Genomic DNA, 27,380 nt, shown 5'->3' with positions numbered 1-27,380 from the left:
GCCCATACTCCCCCACAGACACATAACTCCTCCCACCCCCAACAGACAAGCCTCACCAAGTGGCTTGGACATGGGGAACAGGCAGAGCTTTTTAGACTTAAATATATTTTTAGACCTAAACATCCTCCAGAAATTAGTAGCCTTTTCCATTCAAACTTTTCAATAATTCTGAGTTACATTACAGTTCTAGAGTTTGCTGAGCAGTTAACCCAACCCCTTTCTGATAAAAAGATTGACGAAACCAAATATTATCCTAAGTCCCATCTGAAAACATGCATGTGGGATCCAGATGGTGTGGCCAGGACTCCGATGGCAGCGGGGCGACTAGAGCAAAGTCGGATGATGACGCCCTTCCAGGATGAGCTCTTTCTAGACAACGACCCCGGCGAGAAGCAAACCGGTCCTCGCGACGCCACACTAGCTGACATTTGCCCGGCAGACCCCGAGCCACTATTTTCTGCTCACAATGAGAGAAACAAGGATGTGTGGGGCGGGAGAGTGCGAGCAAACACGGGTGTGGGTGGCTATAGAAAACCACCGACACTTTCTTAACTCGCAAAAGCAAAGCGTACGGTAATTGTTTTTTTTTTTTTTTTTAAGATTTTATCTATTTACCCGACAGACAGAGATCACAAGCAGGCAGAGAAGCAGGCAGAGAGAGAGAGAGAGAGAGAGGGAAGCAGGCTCCCCGCGGAGCAGAGAGCCCGATGCCGGGCTCGATCCCAGGACCCCGAGACCACGACCTGAGCCGAAGGCAGCGGCCCAACCCACCGAGCCACCCAGGCGCCCCCGGTAATTGTTTTTTACGATTTTGTATCTTCTGTAAAATTAGCTAAACACACTCAAACCCAAAGGGGTGTCCTTCTTTCAACACGATGCCACTCGTGCATAGACAACAGACACGCTCCCTTCCAGTGCCCCTCTGGAGTCCAGAGGGGAGACCATCAGCAGCCCAGTGCCTCCCACACACCGAGCCGGCCTGCCCCTCGGATTCCTCTGAATGCTCCGGGTAGGCTCTCCCCAGGGGGCAGGGTGGACAAGGACATCGTGGCCGACTCACTTCAGAAGGAAAACGGTTTACACATCAGGTCATCAAACAATGCTATTGGATATGGCTTAGGTAGGGAGTGGAGAGAATTGCCACGGTTCAAATTAAACAAAAAAAGGTATTGTTGAATATCTTCGACACAGGAGGCACAGAGCTTAGGCCATGGAATTCAGGGGCAAATCCCACCGTAATGAATTACCAGGGATCCTGGGTCTAATTTGTTGTGTCCAATGTAACTTGTAATAAGTGGGTCTCGTTGGAGGGTGAGGGATCATTTGTTACATAAAGATACCCGTTATAATGGGCTTAAACGTCTGGAGTTAAAATATTTTTTGCATGTGTTGGCAGATGTGAAATAAATAAATAAAGGCACATAGATATATATTGATTTCTGTATCAGAGAATGATAGTAAATATATTTATCCTCCATCACTTAGGCGTTACGTGTCAAAATAATATAAATTGAACCTTCAAGGCAAATGCTGCTGCAAAGTGTCTTCTCTGTAGAACCGAAGAAAATCTCTTAAAATCATCAAAGGAGAAACATAGAAATAGGCATTTCTCTTACCAGTGGTCTGAGTTCTGGATGCGTCAGGATATATCCATTATTTGTGATTGCAAAGGCATAACCGTGAATCCCTAACTGTAAGAAGAAGTGAGAAAGGAACCTTCATTAGCTGGCTCCCCGGTGAATTCACAAAGCATAAAGCAGCCCGACATTCAGTAATTTACAGCTTAAACTTGGCATTCATAACCCTTATCAGCACAATATTTCATTAAAATGAATGCAAGGCGCTGATCCTTGACATTTGGTAGAAATGAAGACCTGTCCCGGGATAAGCTCAGCAAATAGCACAATTTAAAATGTCACATCCCCGTGTTGGTATCCAAGGGCCTTCCTTTGATTTATTTAAAACAAAAACAATTTTTTTTTTTTTTTCAAGAAAGTAGCTGACATTTCTGGTCATACCCTCTGTCGACGCGAACAGAGTCTTATCCATCTCCCTGTGTCTTCCATCTCCCCGTGATAAGGAAAGCAAAGAGGAAGCCTCCTTCGATTCACATCTAGACTTCCTACAAGTCCATACCCGTAGGGACCATCTTGAGTATGCACGAGACAGTCATTTTTCCATAATTCTTCATGGATAAAAGTGTCCCCACCAGCCCAGACAGGAGCCTGCCAACCCCTTTTTATATTCTTTCGTCTTTAACTTTGGAGGCTGCCAAGCTTTTCCATGCCTGCTTCCATCGACACAAAGCCTGGGTCATTTTCTATGCAGAGCCTCACTTAATTTATGTTTTCTGACTAAATGGGACTATGGGAAATAGTTTGAGAGCAATGAAATGTTTTATTAGCTTTAAAAAGTATGTAATCAAATTTAACACTGCACTTATTTAAATAATAATCCCGGCTTTTTGACAATATTTCTATTACACAGTTGACTGCACCCATTGGCTACAATAAATTTACCTACAAATCATTCATGTATTCAAATGGCCCCTGGCATAAAACCCATACTGATCTCTCTCTCACTGAAGAAAGAAAATGTAACCCACTTTGCCAGAGTCGTGAAAGAGGGGGGGAACCCTCTATTTTTTCTGACAAGTTATTTCATAGTTCTGAGCCCTCAGAGTTCTTTTTCTTTCAAATTCTCTGCCACTCACATTCTTGAATATGATACTATTAAATGATCCAGACAACAGAGTTTACAAACCAAGAATGACCCTGTCTGCTTGTTAGCTTAACGTCAAGGTGATGTGGAATTAACTTCAGAGAATTTAACACCAACAATTAAAAGTTTCCCTTGCGTTACATAAGGCAAATATGCACGTGGTCGTCAAGGGCGACAGACATTTTCTCCTGGAGTTACCTTGCCCAGCAAGTCTTAGTAAGATTCTACAAGACTCTAATGATAAAGTGTATTTCATTATGCTGTGAAAGATAAACCAGAGATTTCCTATCCTTTGAGATGTATATCGTCTCTTTCATCTTGTCTCTTGGAAAAATGTCAGACACAGTCAACACTGCATTAATTACCATTATTATGTCCCAGTTGAATACAGACTCGCGAGGTCAAAAAGGACTCCGAGAGACTGACTTTTTTCCATTAAAGGCAAGAGTGGTATTTGATTGGAAATGCAAACTCAAAATTCAACCAAACAAGTAATATTTTATAGTTGCTAATACATGCAGGGCCTTCGAACGCATTTTACTTCAGTTCCTGGTTTGCTTGTAGGAAGTAATACTCAGAAGAAGGTAGAACTCCTTGCATATGCTCTCTTTAAACTCTCTAATTTTCTTGCATGGTACGAATCAAAATGATGACTCTTCTTTGTGAGGTTGATGATAAGGAATCAAGATATCCATCAAGCAAGGCCTTTGCTTATTTCATGCCTGCCTCTCCACCCGAGTAGAAGGTTCCATGATGGCCAAGGTCATACCACGTGGTCAAACTGGCGGTTGGGATGGAAGGACAAGGAGCAGGGACGGGACAAAGTGGAAAAGCAGGAAATGGGAAGCAATGAAGGGAATGGACTCAAGCACAGATCCCACACAGCTGACCGAAACCCTGCCTCCTCCCCTGGAATGCAAAGGCTGAGCTAACTTCCCACCCAGTGTCCTCTGCTCACTGTGGAGCCACTATTCCCGCCTCCCCGCTGCCCACTGGTGCCCCTTCCGGAATCTGCCTTTGCTGTGCCCCTGGCCCCCACCAAGATGCCACCAGAACAGAACTCCCTTCTCTACTGTGGCCACCTGAGGGCTGGCCATGCCCTACAGAAAACTCTCTTGAATCTTCCCAGTTTTATTGGCCAACTGCCCTCCCTCCCTACACTCTCGATTTCCTCAGCTTCCAGGCCCCATACACCCAGGTATCCTCCTTTTCATAGGATCCCCATCCTCTGCCCACCCTCAAGTACTCTTTCTCCCCAAGCTTCTATCCCCAGGACCCATCATCTGCTTTGGCTCTCTCCCCCAGTACCCCTCAGCAAGCACCCGGATGCTGCTGATTCCGGGTCGGGGCTCCAGCCGTAGCCTCTCCCCTCATTGGCAGGTCCAAGTGTCCAACAGTGTGTTGGGCATCTCTACCTGGACATCCCCCAGGTGTCTCAGACTTACCCAGCCCAACATGGTGGGTGCTGCTCCTTCTGCTCCTCTCTGTGGGAGAACCACCCATCCACCCAGACTCCCAAGTTAGAAGCCAGAGCATCAGCCTCGGACTTCTTCCTTTCTTTCAAACCCAACTTCTTAATCCAAGTAATCTCTACTTCTTCTTGCAGAAATTACTCAGTTTCGTTGCTGTTTCCCAAACCCATCATCCACATCAATTCAAGGTAATAGATTTCCACAATGGTCCTAAATGCCCTTCATGTCTCAAACAGAGGCCCCAACAAAGTCATCCTCCAGATTGATCAAGGTCAAAAACAACTGTGACCCCGTAGCTCCCCTGTATGAAAGCCACTAAAGGTCTCTTTCACATGCAAGATGAAATCCACAGGGCTATCCGTCAGGTGTCCTGGTCCTGGTCCCGACCCAAGTACCCTTCTCTATCTCCTTCCACGCTTTACATCTTAGGGCACACGGCCGTGACAACAACCCCCTTGCAGTTTTCTCTCCCACCCACACCTTTACTCATAAACACCAGCTGTCTAGAGCACCTCTCCTTCCCATCTCCCCCAGCTAATTCTCGCCCAAGCTCAGCATCAGGACCATGTCCTCTATAAAGCCTCTCCTGACTCTTCCCACCGCTCCCTCCTTTCCATACTATGTTTCCATAAAAGTCTGAGCATTTTCCCACTACTATCTTCACCCTAATGCGTGAAAATGGGACACCTACTTCTCTGCCTCTCAGCCCCAGCTGGTTCTTTCTCTCCTCTGCCTTGTTCTCCATGAGGCAGTACCGGCCCTATCAAAACGGGCTCTTTGTAGGCATGGAGCATCTCACTCATCTTTGACTTCTACAGTCCTTCGCCTAACACCTGGCACATGGCAGGTGCTCCGGGAAGGATCGTGAGTATTTAAGACATTCGCTGCTTTACCCAAATATTGTCTAGTCTATCTTTAAAGCTTGAACTAAAGTAAGTACTACAAATGAGCCGAAAAGGGGAGCCATGGCAGGTGTACAGTGGGCCCTCGGGAAAGGCTGGACCTGACAAAGTCATCCTGACATTCAGAAACTATCTGGCTGAAGTCTTCCCCAGGAGAACAAAACATCACAATGTTGTGTTACTTGGTTGGTGGCCCATGGACATAACCTAATGGAGACGTAAGAAGAGAAATCCCGAGTAAGCCTCAAAACACGCTCTGGGGATGAACCTTTCGGAAAACCAAAAGCTTACAGTAAGACAATGCCCAACCTTTGTTGTTGGCCACACATCAGTATCATGATGAAATCTCTCATTTTTGTTTCATTTGAACTAGAACCAGTCTTCCTGTCCATTCTACTGTGCAATCCCACATAGGAACAAATCAGACACAAGGCCTTCCAGCACCGGGGTTTGACAAAAGGGCCCTCGTCCTGAAGCATGTTCTCCTGGAAGCTGGGAGCCTCGTGGTCCAACACCCCAGGGAAGGAGGTGCTTCCCTTCCAAGTGCAGAGCCTTTGGCCTAATGAAGTGACTCCAATTATAAAATGGCTCATTATGTTAACAGAGGCTGTGGTGTCTGGAAGTTATTGCTGGGGTGTCTGGAATTCTTAATAAAAATTACAGGAAGTCTGATTGCTTGTGGGAAAATCTATGAAGCTAAGGGAAAAGAAAGAAATCTATCTTCTGGGAAAACCCCAAGAGCCAAGAGCTGACTCATCTTTACAAGGTGTTAATCAGGAGGAAAAGGTGTGATCCACACTCCGCTCCCTGGAGCCCTCTTCTGCTGGATGAGAGAAGCGTGCTCTGCCAAGGCTGTCCCTGGCTGACGTGCACCCCCTTTCCCAAGCCTCTCTGTGGGAACCTAGGAGGGCAGACTCGGGCTCAGGTAGGTCATACCTGCATCTCCACTTCCCAGCCTGACCCATGGGAAAGCACGCGGCAGAAATTCACCAGCACTGGCTGGTGAATTTTCTGTGGCCCATTGTCCTCTGCTCTGTGGTTAGACTTTATTCCACTCATCTTGGATCAGCTGAGTTATGTCGAGAAAGTCATTTTTAAGGATCCTCAACTAAGAGTAGGGCTGAGTAACACCCACTTCAGGGGAGCGTAATATGATTCAACGGGAATGGGCCCTTTAAAGCCCTTTTACCATACCAAACACACAGTAAAAAGCTCATTGAATGTTTTATTGCCTTATTTGATTCTAACTCTTGTATTATTTTTAGTATTTTAACTATCATTTCAACTGCTACTATTATTACTGCTGTTTATTGTTCCTAATGGCTTCAGGGTAATAGCGGTTGAAATCCTACATTGCTAGTTGTGAGACTTGGCATGCTATTTAAGCTTTGGGTGCCTCAGTTTCCTTAGCTATACACGGGGGTGATGCCAGCGTTCACCTATGGTTAAGGGAAATGATGCTGTAAAGAGCTTGGCACGTTGACCGGTAGAGGAAACTCTGAGGACAGACAGACGCACGGGGTCATCAGTATCATTTCCCTATCATGTTCCTACTGGCTGGCGTGTCAGGCACATATCTAGGGGTGGCTCTGTACTTGGGTTTCTACATCTTCTCATAGGAAATAAGAGGCTGAGGAGATGTTTGGAAACATTCTCTAAAGATGGGCTGCCCTTCCTTCAACACTGAGCCAGGAGCCCTGGGCATCTGGGTTCGGGCATTTCAATACAAGTAAGGTCCGCTATCTTGAGATCCCTCGTTCATTCCTGGGGCTTTTCACCCCCGGGGGAGCTACATAGTTTCCAACACTTGACTATGTGGGTTAGGGTCAGCCAGCTGTCCTATCATGCCTCTGGAACTTAACTCCCAACTGTAGAAGCCTTGTGGGTAGATGACATGGGTTGTCAGAGGCCCGGGGCAGCAGGAGGACAGAGGGCCTTTGTCATCTCAGTGAACCCAAACAGGAATGTTCTTTTGCTAAAGAGACCACCTTTTGGGAGCCTAGACACCTGATTTTAGCTTAGAGTTCACGTGCTCTTGTTATGAAGTTGGCCTTCTAATCTGATCAGCTACGTGGCATGGGCATATGGGAATAGACAAGACTTGCTTGTTCTAAGATGTTTCTTTTCCTACAGGTGGAGCAGATGCTAAGGGCCAGACAGAAAGTGCTGGGAAGAATCAGACTCTGCGGACTCTGAGACGCCTGGGCCATTATGTAGGGGTGGCCCTGATCTTCTGGATGGTGGCCATGGTGCTGAGCCCCAGAAGGCAGGGGCGCCCATCGCCCCAGGCTGAACCATCCCATGGTCCTCACTCTAGTGGTCCATCATCTTCCCGTGCACTGTTTAGCTTTCTTAAAAAAAAAAAAATAAAAACAAAAACAAAAAACAAAAACAAAAAAAACCAGACCCAAAACAAAACCAGCAAAGATGATTTTTAGTGGCACGTGGGCCTGGTATTGAATGCATCAGCCAGCATCCCTAGCGAGAGCCAGCTCTTTTTAAATTTCTTCCGTCCTTCCAATTATATAAAAAAGAAAAGTTTCCACTTTGTCTATCTTTCACACTTGCCTTTTATATTACCTTAAAAATGAGAGAACAGACCTCACGTTCAGAACCTTAGATTATAAAACAATGATTTATAAAACTCTTTCCTTATTTTTAAATTTATATATATACTTTTATATACTTTATATACTTATTTTTTAAATTTATATATATATATACTTTTACAATTCTTCTAGAGTGGCTGAGGACACTGCCTTTCCTTTGAAAATGGTGATAGGGCATTTCCCATTAAAATTTAGTTAAGTGGAGAAAGTTTCAAGTTGATTTGCAAATGGACTATTATGTAAATGACAGTAGGGATGGCACAGAAGCCGGACAACAAATCATGCAGTGTTGTGTGAATGGCTTAGATCGTCCTTAAGCTCGTGGGTCTAGGAGTTACACAGACCTGGCTCGAATCACACTCAGCACTTCCTACTGATGTGGCCCCAAGCTCGGTGGACAGAAGCCACAGGAACCAGAGTTTCCTTAGGAGTAGGATGGATACAACAGCACCGAACTTGCCTAAGGGACACCTGGTACCATGATGTGGGTCACGCACTTTGCACAGCGCCAAGTCCTGGCAAATGCTATCTGCTAATCCTACAGCACAAGACACAGTGTGTGTCTTTTGTAAAAAGCCATTTTATGCATCTCTCACTTTGCCTCCAACCAGCTGAGAGGAAACCTGATTTGGCCGCTGCTGTCTGCTCAGCTGAGTTGCTCAGATGAGAGTTTGCTGGGATGCCTGGTGATGGGCTGAGCCATTGGCTTCCTCTTGTCCTGACCCTCTGTCCAAAGGTAAGCCTGTCCTTGTTGTCAACAGCCTACCACATACACCTTGTATTATAAGCCTTTCCTCATATCTTTCAAAATTCTTGGAAAACCCCAATTTTAAAAGTGGCAGAAGATCCCAGAATGGGGTCAGCTAGTCATTCGATTCACAGATTGGTTGGTTGGGCCTTCTATTTTAGCGAGGGTTCAGCGGACGTGAAGCCCACGGGTGCCCGGGCTTGGCATGGGGAAGGTATTACCGGCTCTCTGCTGGCAGCATCCCACACGGAGGCTGTGAGTCATACCCGTCCCCTTGGTCAGTGTGTCGCCATCATTCCCAGTTAATGATAATGGTAATGGTCAATTCTTCCTGCCTGTGAGCAGGTTGGACGGTTGTCCCCACTGGACGGAAGAACTACGGATTTGAGAGACTTGTCCACTCAGAGCTTCTCAGGGATGGAGCTGGGATCCCAGGGTTATCTGCTTCCAGAGCACTAACCCTTGTCTTCCTCCTGCCGAGGCCCAAGAAGGTCCCTGACCCCTCCACAACTGTGGCGAATCAGGCTCGGCACGTCAGGGAGGGAGGTGGTAAGGAAGAGACCCTGTTAGCCAGTCAGCAATCTCGGATTCCTGGCCCAAAGGAGCTCGCCTGCCTCCAGTTGGGGTCAAAGGAAGTGCCTGTCCCTCCGAGAGTGGGCCGAAGAAGACATGAGCAGGCCCGTTTGCCGGGTGCTGGGGGAAGAGGGCACGGGTGTGGTTTCGACCCTTGTGCATTGGGATGGCCCACAAGAGCCGCCTCTGTCCCCAAATGCAAAACGAAAAGAACTGAACAAACAGTGCTGGGAACAGAGTACCGGGAATGCAGCGTCGGCTGGATAAAGGGGCAAGTGTGGCCTCCCTCTCTCCCCGATGCAGGGCTGGCCTTGCACGCAGAGCAGGGTTCTGGCATTTCCATTCTGTTTCCGAGTTCCTTCCTTCTGTGCTCCTTGTGCTGGTCTAGGCTCCCAAAGCAGTGGCCCACTAGAGCTTACTGCGTCCTCTTTCCTCCAAAATTACCTACTCCACCTCCTTGATTGCCTCCAGAGTTAAAAAAAAAAGAAACTTAACAGTTTTCTTAGTGGATTTTAATTTAGAATTAGGAAAAGTGTATTAATTCGCATGTACATCATTACCTTCCAAGTTAGAGGGAATGTGCAAGCAACAGAGTCAGAGACCATTTCTCTTTGTGCCTCGTTGGGTTCCAATGTTAAGAAGGAACATATTTTAGGGGCTCCTCAGATTGGAGTGAGTTAGGACTGGTGTAGAGGACCATCAGAGATATAGGACCTGTGTAGACCCACATAAGCATATAGGCACGGACCCATTAAAACTTGGGCACGTGTAGACCTACTCAGATCTGCCTGAACTATTACTATTCTTTAAAAAAAAAAAAAAAGCAGCTCCTGCCAGAAAGAGAGTAAAGGGGCCTCTTTAATTCCTGTTTTCATTATCACTGTGTCAGGTTGTGAAAGTATCTTAGACACCTGGCCCTTGACTGTTAGGTGACGCATTACCTTGTATTTGGGAATGGTCTTCAGAAGCTCTTTCACTGGGACATCCGTGCCGACCACACCCAGAAGAATGCCCTTTGATCTCTGTTGAAGAACAAACAGTAAGTAACAATGACAATCATGAGTTACTTTGGGGGAAGGAATAGAATTGAGTGAGAAACCAGCACACCACAGGTCACCCTCTAGTGTCTTTTCGAAGCTTCTAGAGATTGAGGTTAACCCAGGTTCCACAAGGAATTCTAGAGATTAACCCAGGTTTCCACGAGGCCTCTCTTCTAGCTCCCAGCCCCACCCACAAATAATGCTAGACAAGAATGGTAGCTTCTCAGGCCAAACACGCACCACAGTACCTTTCCACACACACACACACCCTCATACCAAGATGCCCAAACAAACATCTCTTCTCCCTTCTGAAAATTCAAAATTAATGTGAAGAAACACAAAAGTTTTAGCAGCTAAAGGCTATGAGCATTAACCAGTTAATTTTAGGGAAGCTTTCTCCAGGAAAGACCTAGCATAACTGCTCTCTCCACTTACACTGCCACCTGGTGCCCAGGGGAAAAATGCAATAACCCTCACACCTGTGTTGGAACCAACACCCAAGGAGAAGGAATAGGCCTCCACGGAGGGTCCCAGTTTCCAAAGTCTATATGATGTGTTGAAGCTGTCAGGGTCAGAGAGACCTCCCGGAAGAAGACACAAATTGCTACTGAACCTTGGAAGGTGACCCTTTTTAGAAACAGCGTGTAATCACTTTGAGGCCAAACCATCCTGGATTAAGGATGGGCCCTGTATCCAACAACTGGCGTCCTTATAAGAGGACAGAGAAACCCACAAGAGGAGAAGGCCACGTGGAGATGGAGGCAGAGCTTCCACAGACTGAGGAACATCTGGGCACTGGGAGGATATTCTAGATCCTTCTGAGGAAGCACGGTCCTGCCAACATCATGATTTGGGGCTTCTAGACTCCAGAATTGTGATAATTAAATTTCTACTGTTTTAAGCCACCCCATTTGTGATCCTCTGTTACCACAGCCCAAGGAAACAAACACAAGGCTGGTCACTAAACATTGGTGAGGGGTCATCCCACCATACATGAGGATTCTTTCTGGGTTTTGCCTTCCTCTGGTCGCTTCACACCTAATTTTGGGAAAAGTGCTTCACACTGTCACGTGACACCTGTCGGAAGTCCTCTCATCAATTCTTGCTGTTGTCATCCTAACAACAGAATTAAAAGTGAGGACAAGTGATAGAGCCCCTAACCTTACTTAACACAAACACAGAAAGGTCACCAGAGCTTGAGTCAGAGAGTGTCTGAGATGGCAACCCTCCTAACATCACGCAGGAACACAGCTGCTGTACTCACGGTTTCGTTCTGCTTACTAAACACAGGCATGGCAACCGTGGTCATCAGGACGAGGCCCTGATCATCGGCAAGCTGGATGGAGAGAGAAGTCAGTTACCCGGGAATGATCTGGGAACCACAGATGGCTGGTGGCCATGGCCCTTGACCATCTCATCCTTTCCTGACCAGGGCCATTGGGAATGGACCGCTGCCCACTCAGGCTAGCAGCCTAGGAAGAGTACAATGTCCCTCTACTCTGACTAGCAGATAAGGGTCCCATCCACGGCTAGGAAAACAAAGTCAGTCACCATCAGGTTTGCAGCTTAGTGATTCACTCCATTTTATGATCACAGATTGATTTTATCCTTTTGCTTTGCAGACATTTATGTGCAGTACGAATGCTTCTCCCTAATCTGAAAATTGAGGATCAGAAAATATGAGCCTAAGGGGTTTTAGGAGTTGCCCCTGCTGGAAACAACAGAATCTGGAATCATTTATTCTCCCCAAGGTAGCTGAGTCAAGGTCTTCTGGTACCTCTACACATCTCTGTGCGCCAGTCCCAGACAGGAAACAAAAGAAAAACAAAACACAACAAATAACTTTATCATCTGATCCCAAAATCACTGCTAAGAAGCTAAACATTTCTCCTGGAACAACAGCCCTTGAAGGGAGGCAAGCGATATCCTTCTGGGACCATCTGAATTGCATACAAATGTTTTGAGACCCAGAGTCACATCTGCTTTTCATACAGGGTTCAGAGACAGGCAGGAACTCTACTCTGCCCCAATAACAAAAGGGGAAACAGAGTCCTGCACCACAGTAGGCTTGGGTTCAAGACAATCCTGGTTTTAATTCTCAGCTTTGAATCTTTATTAACTGTATTTGTTAAGCCTCCATATCCTCATAGGAGATAATGCCAATTATTCCCCAGCATTGTTGCCATGAAGATAAAATGTGACACTGCCCAGCACGGTGTCTGGCATGAGGACGTGCTCAAAGGATGTTGGCTTCTTTTCCATGCCTGCAAGGTCAGGTGGCTAGTAAGTAACAGAGTCCAGAGTGAGACCAAGGCATGTGACACTTCCCACGGGACCAAAATTACCATGGCAAGTCTGGTGGGGGAGAGAGTCTTTCTAGTTTCGTGGCCCATTCTGGCCTCACTTGAAGCAATCTGTGAATGAGACTTCACTATGTCCGGTGTACAGTATATTCTGATGTCTGAGTACTTCATACCTTTAGACTTCAGGTACTTCATACCATACCTTTAGACTAGAAAAATTAGGTATTGTTCCCTCAATCTTCTTGGGAAGAGACATTTTAAAGAGAAGATTCTAAAACCCAAGGGTCCCCATCAACTTAGATGTCCATCGACTGGCTGCCCTTTGGAAAAAAGGTCATAGAACTCAAGCCATCTTCCACCCATTTGTTCTTTCAACAAATTCTTCGAGCTGTAGAGTATAATATGGCTCACAGAACAGCGGCATGACTGCATTAGAAATGAACAATCCTGAGCCCTACTCTAGACCCTCCGATCTGAATGATTTAATAATTAGTATGCATATTAAAATTCAAGGAGCGCTATTATAGGGCATCAATACTCATGAGAGCTAAAGAGAAGCTTGTAGGTGTAGGGAAGGGCTCCTACCAGAGACAGATGGGGCCATGATTTAGCCATCTCCGTCAAGGTGGGCCTGTATTCCTCCATGACTAACAAGATGAGGCAAGATTCACATGTTCACTCAAGGGCTGAGAGTTTATGGTGGTGATGGTTAATTTTTATGTATCAACTTGGCCATCATGCCCAATGTTTTGATCAAATACCTGTCTAAATGTTGCCCTGAATGTATCTTTCTAGATGTGACTCACATTTAAATAAGCAACCTTTGATTAAGCAGATGACCCTCTATAACGTGAGTATGCCTCCTCCAATCAGTTCAAGGCTTTAGGAGGAAAAAACAGGTCCCTGAAGGAAGAAGGAATTCCACTTCCTGACTACCCTCATCCCCTCCTGCTGGACCTTCCAGTCTGCCAATCCACCCTACAGATTTCTGATGTGCCAGCCCCTACAACTGTACGAGGCAATTCCTTACAGACAATCTCTCTCTCTCCCCCATTGCATATATATGATGTATATCCTACAGAGAGAAAAATGTATCTATCCCCTATGCTTCTCTTTCTCCGGAGAGACCTGACTGATACACATGGTAATCATGTAATCCATTATCTGGGCCAGCTAATTTGGGTCTGAGAATAAGACAACAAACTTACTACTACATCATACTATTAATAACTAAATAAAATTAACCATGAGATGATAATGATAGTTTGTGAAGACATGGTTCTAACATCTTGCTAAAAGTACTTTAAGTATCCTATGGCCACTGTTGGGGGTAAGGAGGGCCATTTTCAAAGGCAGAACCAACCCACAGTAAACACCTCTCTTAGGATCGGAGATCTCCCCATACTCTGACTCCTCGATTAATCCTCAATGCTATACAGAAAACTGATTTGAGCTGATCCAGAACCCTGGGCAACTTCCACTTCGCAATCAAAATTTCAAGCGATGCCAACATGTATCATGGATGAAATCAAAACGTACCACTGACAGTAATGAGAAATGAAGCTTTTTCCTGCAACCAGCAAGAATCAGTTATAACTCCCTGTAATTGTTCTGGCACAGGTTCAAGATCACGGGAAACTGACTTCCAAATATTAAGCCAGCATACAGTATCAGTTTTACTCAGAAGCTAATTCTATAAGTAATTATGGCTCGTCATTACCTTTCCAAAAAAAAAAAAAAAAAAGTCCCCATTATGTTACACGTGTACTTAAACCACTCATCTTTTAACCAGGCTCCGGTAAACAAAGGAACTGCCATGAGCTCGGTCTAGCCACTGTGCTGGGAGGACATGTGCTCTCTCCCAGGGCAGTTCTGGCCCCGATCTGGACTGGCTTGGCCAGAACCTGAACCCTGAGCCTTCTCGATGTATACAGCTCACCAGCATGGCCACGAGGGCTGGCGGGGCCTGGGAATATTAGTGTGTGACGTTAAGATGTTCTTCTGCACCCACGAGCTCCATCTCTTCCAGTCTCCGCAGATCTGGGTTCTGCGAAGCTTGAACAGTCCATGGAGGAGAAACATGAACTTGGACGTTAACGTGCACTGTGAACACTTTACGATCGAAACGCATTCTGCACTCCTGCCACAGGCAACAGCAGTCAGCGGCCAAGGTGCTGTGTCCAGACCACCAAGCAGGAGTTACGGAGCCAGCCGCAGCCAGACACCCTCTGTCCCCACACGCTAGGGGGTCCCTGCTTTTCTGTGCCCCCCAACCTGTAGTGGCTGCTGAGGCAAGAGCTGCTTATGATTCATGCACGTGGCTTCCAAGAAAAACGCAGACACAGAGTCAACATTCATGTTCCAGAGGGTAGCAATGGGGGAGGGAGGTCACCATGGTCCATCTGGGAAAAATCCTATTAACTTAAGTCCAAGTGGGAATCCTAAAATGAACTGCCATTCAATGGCATTTGCCCAGGCTCTGAGCAGGCCTCCGAAATGCTTGGTGGTGCTGCTCTGTTGGATAATACTGTATGTTCCTCCATATCCTTCATTTCCTCTGCTACATAATGGGGGCTGTTCTGGTATCAAAGGAAATGAGGAATAATAATACCAAACATCTGGTTTATAAAGCACAAACTTGCTCGACAGACTGACTGCTTCCTGTCAGCTTCCCAAGTTAATCATGCATGTGGGCTTGTATGAATATGCATTTGGAGTCACGTGTGAGGTATATGCGGTGGGGCCGGGGCTCCTTCTACTCCTGATGCTCGATTCGTTTCCTGCCGACTGCCCGGGTTGACCACCCAGACCGCCCTCCAGTGTGGCCCCAGACGGGAGGACCACCAGAGCTGTGGTCCGTCCGTGTTGCAGTACTTCTGGTCATGACCTTTCATGGATTCCCTTGGGAAATGTTCCTTGGGCACCAGCTTCTGTGCCAAGCTCCATGCCACGTTCTGGAAGATACCCAGGCAGGAGACATAGGTCTTACCCACCAGAAACCCCAAGTCCCCCAGAGGAGACTGAAAAGAGAGAGAAATGCTGGCCTGGTGGGGGTGGGGGTGCACTGGCTCTAGTCACGTGACCAGGGGAGCGCTCTTCTTCAGGACTAGCCAGGACTAAAGTAAAAACATCCAGGAGCTACTGACATCTGTTGGGGTTTTTATGACAGATTCAGAATGCTTCCTGGAAACAGGGATAGCAGGGACAAGTTCCCTGTGATAGAGCTGTTCATCCATTTGATACATAACTTAAGAATATGTATCAATGGAACAATGAAGGGGGAGATATCTATCTATCTATCTATCTATTTGGTGTTCATACTGTTTTACTTTTTAAATTTTATTTATTTATTTATTTATTTTTTAAAACTGCCCAGTACTTCCCCCTCCTTTTTTTTTTTTTTTTTTTTGAAATATTTCTCCCTTTCTTTAGAGAAATCCTCTTTATCTCTTTCTTCCACAAGGTTCTCTTGGCAACTAACCTCTCCCATCCTGCATGTTACTGGGCATCACACCCAGGCTGAGCCAGCCAGGGCACTAGACACACACACACACACACACACACTCACACACACCCTGCCCAGGCCACCCATTTTTTTTTTTTCTTTTTTCCCATCCAGACTTAACAGGAAAAACTTTCTCCTTCCCTTTGCAGATAATTAGAAGAAGGTAAGCCTGACAACCAAGTCCTTTCCCCATAGAAAAGGGGCTGGGAAATAAAGTCAACCCAGAGACAGGAGGAGAAATGTGTGTGTGTGTGTGTGTGTGTGTGTGTGTGTGATGGGAGAGAAGGAGGGGCGAGGAGGGAGGGAGAGGGAGTGAGGTAGGAGGGGCAGGGAGGGAGAGAACCAGTCCCTGGACGCCTTCATCCCTAAGCTCAACTCCACCATGCTGTTTTCCATTATTGGGTTCCTTGTAGCCATGTTTTTTTGTTTTTTGTTTTCCCTTTTTGCCCAAATGAGCATGGATTGAATTTGTAACTCTTATAGCAGAAGAATCCTAACTCGCACAAGTGCCCATCTTGACCATAAATGACACAAGTAGCTCTAGATTCCCACTGATCTGGTCCCAGGTACCTTGTACAACCCACACAGGGAGACCCTGCTGAAGCCAGAAAGGCCAAAGGGAAGATGGTCCCAACAACCTCAAGATGTGTGGTTGTGTGTCGTTTCCACAACGGAGGAAACTCCTACTGAATAGCAATGGGCAGTATTCTGGAGGAAACAAGGACTCTTTAGGATAACATGAAAACTGGTGTCATGATGTCTTTGGGTAAAACTTTCATAAAGAATAAACGTTTGCCTGCTTTGAGTACTTGAGTGAGGAGTTGCAAAGCCTGAGTCTGCTCCAGCAGGGATGCTAGAACCTGCCAGGAAAGAGGACAGGAATGGAGGCAGGTTGCAGCCACTGCTGGGTCCCTGGCAGGGCCCTTTCCATTGGGACCAGCTGTGGCTTCAGGGATGGATCCCAGGAGGGATCTCCACTCACAGGAAGCTTGCCAGGACCAGTGGCAGGACCTGAGTCCCCCACAGCTGGAGGCCTCTGGGAATGAGGGCCAAGCTCTAGAGAAAGGAGGTGAGCTGGAGCCAGGCCCTCAGAAGGGATTTGAACGAGGTAGGGGCAGCGTGACTGATGGCCCATTTGAGGGCTGAAAGTGGTTTTCAGCAGAGCTTCCTGCCATCACTGCTCAGCCCTGGAGGCTTGGGCTCAAAGAGAAGTTTGTGCAGAAATGGGGAACTCAGCTCAGGAAGAGAATGGCTCCAAGCCAAGGACAAAGGCCAACTCACCAACTCTTCTCAAAGATTATATTTCTTCTCTATGTTACCCCTTTTATATGTTTTTATTTCTTATTAAAGTCAATCAACATATTGACTATGTTAATGGAGTACAGCATATAAATGTATACCATAATACTTAAATATTTGATACATGTGTACATAATTTGTGAGTACACAGCTGGGTTTCTGCTGTGTCTTCCTTCCAACACCTGGTATGAAAAGCAACCTGCCCTCCATGAAAAGACACTGCCGCCCTCTAGTGGCACTTCCTATGAATTGCAGGCACAAGGTCCTGGAAGATGAGCCTTTTCCAGAGGATAGCCTTAGTTAGCAATAAAAATATACTTAAAAGGCAGGTGATGTCACTTAGTTCCCCACCCAGAGGGAGAAAAGACAGGCCATATAAACTCATGGTTCTGTTAATAACCTGTAGCTTGACAGAGAAAAAAAAAAAAGGACCAAGAGGTGAAAAAACACAGCTCCGTACATCTTTAAATAGAAGTTAATTCTTCAAGGTGTGCAGGTTCTGAGAATGTGACAAGGGAGTGCAGGAAGGGGGAGGTTTTCCCTTTGCTCTCTCCATGAGTTTAAGTTCACCAATGATCTGGGAATTCCCGAGAGCCATTCTTTTGGTAGCATATGATGAGGGGCAAAGGGAACAAGATGGGAACAGATGGCAGCCAGGTCCTTCAGTTTTCACACTGTGGCAAGGGGAGGGCCAACAGTAGAAAGCCACCAGAATAAAACTGCAGATTAATGAGAGCACCAGGGAGGGCAACAGGGAAGCAGAGACCTGGAAGAGGGCACATGAGCAGACTATGTGGCTATGTAAAGACCCTCCACAGGAACAAATCCCTGGACCTTCCCTCCTATTCCCAGACCAAAAAGTCCTTTATACCTATCCTTTTGATGCCTACCTACAGTCCCTCCCCCAATTTTCCCACTCCTTCCCTCATCCCAACATCCCTTATCTTCAATATTGAACAGAGACCAGGGAAAGTAATCTAGTAACAGCCATACTCAAAGAAGGGTGTTGATTTTCTGTCCTGGAGACACCTGCTGGAGATGCAGACATGCTCCAGAGGAAGAACAAGTGAAAGCCACTGAAATGTGGAAACTAAACCCTGTTGGTGCACCTTATGTTTGAAAAGTATCTGTGCACTGTATCAGCATTATCTGCTTGGCTGATGTTAACATCATCTGACTCTGAACTTTACTCTCATTTAGATCTCCACAGTTGTTAGCAATAATCATGAAGTTTACTAGCTGTTTCAATAGTGGTCAGTTTTAAGTGACAGGCTTTACACAACTATGCATATTTAAAAATACATTTGCTCAATAACCTAAAAAGCCACTTTGAAATGAAAAGAGAAAGAAAGAATAACTTGTTCCAGTGATAAAGCCAAAAGATTTCTAAATCATTTTTGGTAGTCTATCTCTGTATCTTTGATTTTTTTTTTCTTTAATCTCCTTTCTGTATGGTTGAAAATTTTAACAGAAAGAACATCCCCATTAATTTTCATCTACAGACAGCATTTTATAAATAAAATCACCCAACAGCATATGTTTGCAATGAATATTAATGCCTTAGAATAAATAGTAATAGTAATCCTATTCAAACAAAACTTTTTGCATAAAGATCAAAATACTTCTTTAAACAAACTATGTTAATACTTTGACATGAAAATGCTATGAGGATAAAGTTTTTATATTCTGAGCTATAAACATATTTTTGGTTATCAGCATTTTAGGTGTTCTTTATAGTAAGAGATTTTAAAAAGCAAGCATTACCATTTTTTTTAAAGATTTTATGTATTTATTTGACAGAGAGATCACAAGTAGGCAGAAAGGCAGGCAGAGAGAGAGGGAAGCAGGCACCCCACTGAGCAGAAAGCCTGATGCAGGGCTCGATCCCAGGACACTGAGATCATGACCTGAGCCGAAGGCAGAGGTTAACCCACTGAGCCACCCAGGTGCCCCCAGGCATTACTATTTTTAATTGAAGATCTGGTTCTTTCAATGTAAGCAATGTGGATTATCTTTTATGGTGCCACTCAGATTAACTGTGACCCTTTAAAATCTAGACAATTTGAGAACACCAACCATTGTTTAGATTCTCATTTGCACTGGCATCTTTCAACATTTGTGGAAGACGCCTGGATTCTAAATAATATAAGGCATTACAAAGTAGAAAGTAGAAGAATAAGAAGAAAGTGGAAAATTAGAAGAAACAAGAATACGCGACTCTTCAAGTAATATTTCCCCCTCACTTTGCATTTGATTGTCTTGGTAAAGGTCAGTCCTCAGTCCTCGAGGATGCTCATAAATGATATTTTGCTTTTAGCCAAGACATATTCGTTTCTTACTGAATCATTATTATTACTCACATCTGAGATTTGGAGACCCTAAATTCTTATGAGATTTACTGTATTTTAAGTTGTCTCAATTCAAAAGCAAACAGATTTCCCTCTTTGAACTTCGTATCTTGTATGAACTCAATTGTTTGCCCTCTCTTTCTCTTCTTAACAACCTGAAGACAGCTTTGTGAGTGATAGTGTTGGATAATGTTGGAACATCCGTATGAGAATCTCAGAATGAATTTTTTCTAATAAAGTTGTTACTATTCGGGAAAGATTTTATGTTGTTTCCTCTCTTCCCAGCGTTTCTGAGATATGTCATTGAGCAGGGAATACATTTTATTTAGGAAACATTTAGACAGAGGGGAGATGCGGTCTTTGGCCATGGCCACATTATGTAAGGAAACTCATGGGCGAGATAATATTACAGATCGACATATCTGAAAGTTGTTTTAGGAGACTGCTTTGTTTGGTGATTAGGGTACAACATGCTTATTTCAAGATCGTCCCAGAATAATGACAATACAAATTACTATAGGGCACTGGATTTTGGCTAATATTCATGATGGGCTACGACACATGACTGGCCCCCACCCCTCAGTATAGCAGAGCATTTATACTTTCACAAATGTGGTTTAGACACCTCCCAAATAGATGCTTGAACATACAGTCAACTCTTGGAGCTCTAAGGCCCCGGAATAAAACCTTCCCCCTGTTTAAAGACCCCCTGAAACGTCGCTTCCTCCATAAAACCTTCCCTAACGAAGTGGAAATGGGAACCAGATGTTCTCAAACTTTACTACAAAGATAATCATATTTACTCTACAACCTAAGATACCATCTAGGACCGAATTTGTGCAAACTGTTAATACAGCAGTCACTGAACACCATCGCTGGAAGAAAAACTGAAAATTCTGGAGGGCTTGTAAACTATAAAGGCAGAAGCGGGGAATGATCCTTCTTTTTATCCATAGCATTTAGCATGGATCTGGTACCTAGGAAGCCCCCAGCGAATGATCCTGGAAAGAACGGATTCCGACCCTGCCCTTTTATTTATTTTATAATTGAGGCCCAAGGAGGAAAAGGAGTCACAGTGATTTGGTACCAGGATTTGGGCAAGCCTGTCCTTTTCTGTCCTGGGGCCTCTGCTCACTCCTCCCTCCCTCGCTCAGTATCTGAGTGTGTGGGGCCTGCCCCTGCATGGTGAGACCGTAAGGAGTCTCTGAGCAGCTGGTGCTTACATGCCGCTGCCGCTGGTAGGGACAGAGGCTCATGCCACAGCTTAGTTGAACACTATGACTTCTCTGGAAAACAGCACAGGGAGGAGAATCAGCTATAGAAGCATCTGGAATTAAATCCCAGTGCAGGTTACCCGAACTTATTGAGTCATTTTTATTTATGCATCCTTCACTCCATCCGTCCTTCTGTCTGTCCATCCATCCATCCACCCACCCATCCATCTGTATCTACTCCCAAGCACAACCTGCTAGGACTAAACACCGCTTTAAATGTTTTTATAGTTTTGTAGTCTCAGATTTAACCCTGACATAGACCTTGCAAAGTGTCCATGAGCATCTGGTGGGTGAAGAAATAAAGGCACAAAGGATCTGGCACCCGTTCAGAGAGCATCAGGGTGGGGATTTAGGCCTTGGACCATCTGATGCTAGAGGCCCTGTCCCAATCACCGGGCCCTCAACCTCCTTTCTGTGAAGGACAAAGATGAGCATTTAGCATAGGTCTGGTACCTAGGAAGCCCTCAGCGAACGATCCTGGAAAGAATGGATTCTGGTCCTGCCCTTTTATTTATTTTATAATTTCCCAAGGAGGAAAAGGAGTCACAGCGATGTGGTACCAGGATTTGGGCAAGCCTGTCCTTTTCTCTCCTGGGGCCTCTTTTTTTTGCCTTAAGGATCGTGGAGTGCAGTGAACCACGCTAATCATTGCTAAAGTAGGACTATCGTCCACAGTTCTTGGGAGGATTAAGTAGAATTATAGATATAAAGCCTCCACTACAGTTCATGGCACATCCCACAAGGACAGAGGCTCTCATCAGGACCATTCTAGGGGAGGGGAGAGGAGCCGATGAGCTCCAAGTTAGAACACTCCATCCATCTCTCCATTTGAACTGCATAAACAAAATAGAAAAATATGATTCCTTTATCCCATGATAGAACATCGTGGCTTTCCTAGGCCAACAAAAGGCCTTAGGAAGCAGCTGGGGTGGGGCGTGGGCTGGTTACTGTAACTGTGAAATGGAAGGAGGTTAGGAAGGAAGCAGACTGGGAAGGGAATTGCGGGGAGGAAGGGGCGGGGAAAGAAGGGACAGAGGCTGCAGACGCACCCAGCCTGCAGACGGGTTACTGCCTCCCAGGCTTGGGCCAACATGGATGGGGCCAATCCAAGCACACAAGGGCTCCTGACTCAGCAAGTGGTTCCGTCCTGTGAGTCATTTCTGGAAAAAGAAAGTCCATACCATGGCATTCGTCCTTCGCCTGACATTTTTCTACCTCATGAAACTAGGCTGGGTTTTCCAAAATCCTTCAAGTTAATTTGAAGGGATAAACATCTAGCTTTCCGTTTTTGAACTTGTTGGTCGTGTGGCTGTGCAGGATTGCACAACTGCTCCGGCTTAACCCCAGAGGGTCATTTCAGTCGAACCCTCCGGCATGAGTTCTCTGGAAGCTCGAACAGAGTCATCCTGCAGTTCTCCAGGAACCTGGCTACATTAGGATTTGTAATGACTATAGAGCCATTAATTGGGGGTCTGACCAGTGAATAACATGACTGGGAAAAGGATCGGGCAGCTGAACTATGACCAGCCCAACAAATACAGGACTCGTTTAGAAAAAAAAAACAAAACAAAACTGTAAAGGCAGTTGCTTCATTAACATTAAAATCTCATTGCAATGGAAAGAAATGATAAGGTAGATAAATTCTGCCAGCAAAAACGAGAATAGCGCGTATGAAAATATTATGCTAAAAAAAAAACTTGAGAAAGGCAAGGCTCTGCCTATGAGTATATGGTGCACATGCACAAGCGCAGGCGTGTGTGTCTGTGTGTTTGTCTGTGTGTGTGTATGTTCTCTTGAGTAATTCATGGCATTTTCGTACCACACCTGCCACATAGGAAATCTCTACCAATGAGGACACATAAAGTCAGGTTAATATCATTGATGGTGATTTGGCATTGATTTCATATAGACTTGGCATAGTTTACATTTTGACATAGATTTGGTTTCCGGATGAGTCAATGAACGCACTGAGTTTCATTAGCCCTGTGTCAAAATGAATGGTGTTCTTTATGGTGCATACCTTCTCCCTTCTTCTCTCTTACAGAACTCACAGAAACATAGTAATGCAATCACAAAACAAATGCTTTCCTCATGGAACCCCACACTTTCTGGGTTCTCTGATTCTTTTCCTCATGAATAGATTCCATGCAGGTATCCCTTAAATCATACTCTCTCTTCCAGGGTCTTGACCAATAAGGGGTAGATTCATGGGCTGCTTTGAGGAAACACATCTTAGTGTGTCACATGATAGATACAGTTGTTCTAAATCTATCCATAAATACAGAGGAACTCTCAAAATAGCAACCCTTTGAGCTCATGATCACCCTTGGGTCAATAAGCAAGCCTTGGGGAATGGCATCTAGAAACAAGGAAATCAGAATATCAGGTGTCCTCTGATGTCCTCTTCAAAACAGTCTCTAAGCTTGACATAAGTCATGCTGACATTAATGCCACCACAGACAAATTCATTGGCTTTGTGAAACAGCTCTCCTCAATCCTCTGCCTTCCTTTCTGTGTAGAAGAAAAAAGGGTGTATATATTTATTTGGGGGAGCTAAGAAAATGGCAATGAAAAACAATTTCTTCAAATTTCATTGTTTTTACTCAGATGTTTCTTTGACTTTCAAAAGAAAAGGCAGTTTCATTTTAGTAATGTTATGAGAAGGGTTTGACTTGTTTTAACACCTCAAGACAGCCATATTTTATAGTTATGCTTGATTTAAAGAAATAGTAGAAAACATTCACATCTCTTAAATCCATGAGAATTTTTTAAAGACTTTGAATTCCTAAGACATTAAACATTAAGTCTGGGACAAGAAAGCATTGAGATACAAGGGATCTTTAAGTCAATTCTTGGTTTTTGGCTTTAACAAAAATACTCCTTTTTTTTTTTTTTTTTCTTTTGAGAACATCAGATTACCTCAGTGTTTCAAAACCATTCTTAATTTATTTATGTCAAATTTGTTTCTATTAAACAAAATATACTACTAGTATGATGAGTAGCATTGCTCCTTCCATGACCGGCTTCCCCTCCAGTTGGCCACTCAGTATGGATGGTCCTGGCAAGCACTGTTCATGTGCTTCTCAGGAGAGTTGTGTAAAGGGGATGTTACAACAAGGAGAAAACCAAGGCTCAGGGCGTTAGCGTCCTGTGCCCAAGTCTGCCAGGCAGGGCTGGCAGGGTGGGGCCTCCACTCCACCTCCCGCCAACCTTATAGTTGGTCCTTAGACAACTGGGCTCTCTTCCTTCTGCCCTAAGAGTGGGACAGCCCCATTCTGTTACTCGTGCACACCACAAAGGGCTGGACTGTGTGGGAACAGTACTTTCCAAATAGCAGCCAGGCAAAGGTCACTCGTCTGCTCCCTTCTTCCCATTTGAAAGCCACTGTAGCCTTTCCTTCCGACCAGCCCTGCACTGACCCATGAGTAGGACAGGTGACACCTCCAAATGAGGTGTTTGTAGTAGGGTAGGTAGCCCCCGGGTTCGACCGTGCCCCTGCACTTCTGTGGACCACCCAGGTTAGGTCCATGTTGCTCTAAGGATCTCATGTGGACTGGGACTTTGACTAAAGATCACAGATGATTTCTCTGTTAGAAAATGAGGAGTTTTGATAAAGGTGCTTTTAGATTTGTCACATGTAAGACAGCATATCTTCTGTTCAGAGCTATCTGTACCAAGAATCTATGTAATTGTATGTGTTTTTTAAAACTGAGTTTGGATTTTTCCAGTTTTTCATTTGTTTTTTATGTGAGTTAGGCTCAGCAGACAATTATTAGGCTAAGCCTTATTTGTCCATTTATGAGTAATACATTTAGTTCACTATGAGAAATAGGCTTAGTTCACTCTTATTATAAATATAACTAGTTACTTATAAAAATACATGTTCCCCACCCAGGGTATGAAAAGTACAGAGCTCTCTTAAGAATAAAGCAAAAGAGGGATGCCTGGGTGGCTCAGTTGGTTAAGCAACTGCCTTCAGCTCAGATCATGATCCTGGAGCCCTGGGATTGAGTCCTGCATTGGGCTCCCTGTTCAGCAGGGAGTCTGCTTCTCCCTCTGACCCTCCTACTTCTCAGGCTCTCTCTCTACCTCTCATTCTCTCTCTCTCAAATAAATAAATAAAATATTAAAAAAATATTAAAAAAAAAGAATAAAGCAAAATACTTGTTCTCCTCTCAGAAGGGAATAGCTACTATGAGGCACACCTATGTATTTCTTTCCAGTACTGTTTTATACAACTATATGCATACACACACGCACACACGCACAAAGAACATATTGTTCATAAAATGTTATATTCTGATTTTAAAACTATGTTCTTAAATTATTCAATTTCATTTTGACCACAATTTTATAATAGCTTCCCATCCTTTGGAACTTGGGTGACTTTCTCCACCACTTTATTATTGCTGGATATGTTGGTTCTTCTTTTCCTCATTATAGGTAAAATTGCAAGTCACTGATCTGTTTAGGTTACATTCTTCTGTGAAGGAGGATTACTGGGTTAAAACATGCAAGTATGTAAGTTCTTCATATGTACTAGCAATGTATTCTTGGAAGTTTTTCATTTTGTTTTGGTTTTGTTTTGTGGTTTTTTATTAAACCAATTTTCATGTCTAACAGTGTAAAAGCTAAAAACTAAACTATATATATATATATATATATATATATATATATATATATCCATCTTTTCATAATTGGATTCTGGTTCTTACCTTGCTTTTATCCTTGTTATAAAATCTTATGAAAGTTCCAATTTATATGAAAATGTGATGAAACTTGAACATTTTTTCCAGATATACAAGTAAACACACATTATGAGTTTAAAATTAACCAATTAACTTTTTCAAACAAGAAAGGTGAATCTGCTTCTGCATGGAACTCCATGGTCCCCCACCAATCCATATGAGTTTGCAGTCCTTCCGTGCTGTTCTGCCACTGGGAGCCATGCCCTTTGAATCTGGGGGTCTTGCATGCCTATACTAATGGTCTCAAACACAGTGCTGGAGAGTGCCATGGGTGAGGGTTTGGCCAAGACTCACATGGATATGAAACAGGCAAACTACACCTTCTTTGTCAGCTGATCTGGACTGCCACCAATCTACCCACACAGAACTACAGTGGGGAATAAAGTATGGGGCTCTGTGATCATCATTCTGGTTCAGCAACATGTTGTGACTCTGGTCTCCAGAGTTCTAGCACACAAGTCATGGGAGAGCTGTAGTGGCTAGACTCGTTCTGGTTTCTTCCTTCCTGGCCTTATTCACAGAGAGGATCTCCTAATTCAAGTGTCAGCTACCATCTTACAGACTTGGTGTAGGCAATCACAACAGCCCCAGCTCAGGGACGCCTATAAAAGATGCCTGTACATGTTCCTATAAAACAGTAAATGATAAGGGGGGGAACAGGGTTATCAAAACAAGATATAATAATTCACACACAGAGCAAGTAAAGGTAAAAGCAAATGAGTCATAGACCAGAACCAAATGTAAATAGTTACCACCTCTCAGTTTCACACTTGATTTGCACGGATTTTGCTGGTTATATAACTGTAATGGAACAGGAAAATCACTAGACCTAGAGTCCTATGAAAACAGCAGCTTTGCAAACTTTCAATTTTCTATTTTCAATGACAGTTAATTCAACATTTCAAAGTACAGAAGTTAAATGAGGCGAAGAATGATAAATGATGCCCCACAATTGCTGAAATCTGATTACCCAGAGATAAGAACGGGCCAGATTCTACTTGCACAAGTTTGGACCTAAGGCATGAGACCAATGAAAGAAAGAAGGGGAGGGGAAAAAAAAAAAAAAAAAAAAAAGCAAAAAGGGAAGAAAAACTTTAGGGAAATGAATGCTTCCATTTATTCCTCCTAAATATAATATAAACAAGGACACAAAGAATATGCAAATGGATTCCGGATCCCATGGACACTCGGGGGGGGGGGATATTAATAAGCCAGTTCCATCCTGAAAGAAAACCCCCAAATCGACCTCCATTTAAGAAGCTAATTTATGCACTCCTGGGTCCTCATACAAGTTAAGCAGCCCAGAGTATCACAGCAGGCATAGAGCAACAGACCTGAGCCCTGCTGTGTTTGTTCAAGGAGGCAAGTTAGCTATTCCTAACAGGAAACAAAACATGTCGGGCTATTAAACAGGGGTCGTTTTGCCATACTGTGCAGCCCTGAATGCATCAATTGCTGTCCCAAACAGGATTAGAGATGTGGTTTTCTTTAACTACGGTTTTGAGAAAAATGCTTATGCTGCTCAGAATTCTCAGACTGATATTAACTAATCTAGTGCCGGGCCAGACAGCGCACTCTCGAAACCTCCACAGAACGGTCTCAGACATAACTCCAAAAGTTGTGGGAAGGCAGCACAACAGAAAGGAGAGGGGTTCCCGACGGGGGTGGGAGAGGAAGTTAACGCCTATACATAGTGAAATTTGGAATTCCCCCAAGAGTATTTTTGCCTTTAAGTATTCAAGGTCCCACTCCACAGTGATTAACTGTGTGGTGAACAACCCAGGTTTCATTCCCATAGACAAAACCCATCTAAATGAATATGCAGTTTGAAAAAATGG

The 27,380-nt window shown here is 44.5% G+C and overlaps 1 protein-coding gene across 1 annotated transcript in view; it reads right to left on the bottom strand.

Moving 5' to 3' along the window:
* CACNA2D3 (calcium voltage-gated channel auxiliary subunit alpha2delta 3) overlaps positions 1-27,380 on the bottom strand; it is an 858,873-nt gene that overhangs the window by 212,281 nt on the left and 619,212 nt on the right. The window contains exons 15-17 of the mRNA XM_059389977.1: positions 11,330-11,401; positions 9,967-10,047; positions 1,617-1,691 (exon numbers count right to left, since the gene is read on the bottom strand). Of these exons, the coding sequence (XP_059245960.1) occupies positions 1,617-1,691; positions 9,967-10,047; positions 11,330-11,401 (228 nt within the window). The remainder of the gene's footprint in view (positions 1-1,616; positions 1,692-9,966; positions 10,048-11,329; positions 11,402-27,380) is intronic.

The sequence above is a fragment of the Mustela nigripes genome, chromosome 2, assembly GCF_022355385.1.
Source record: "Mustela nigripes isolate SB6536 chromosome 2, MUSNIG.SB6536, whole genome shotgun sequence".
Taxonomy (NCBI): Eukaryota; Metazoa; Chordata; class Mammalia; order Carnivora; family Mustelidae; genus Mustela; species Mustela nigripes.
Note: the sequence above shows the minus strand (reverse complement) of the source record. Positions and strands in the feature narration are given on the sequence as shown.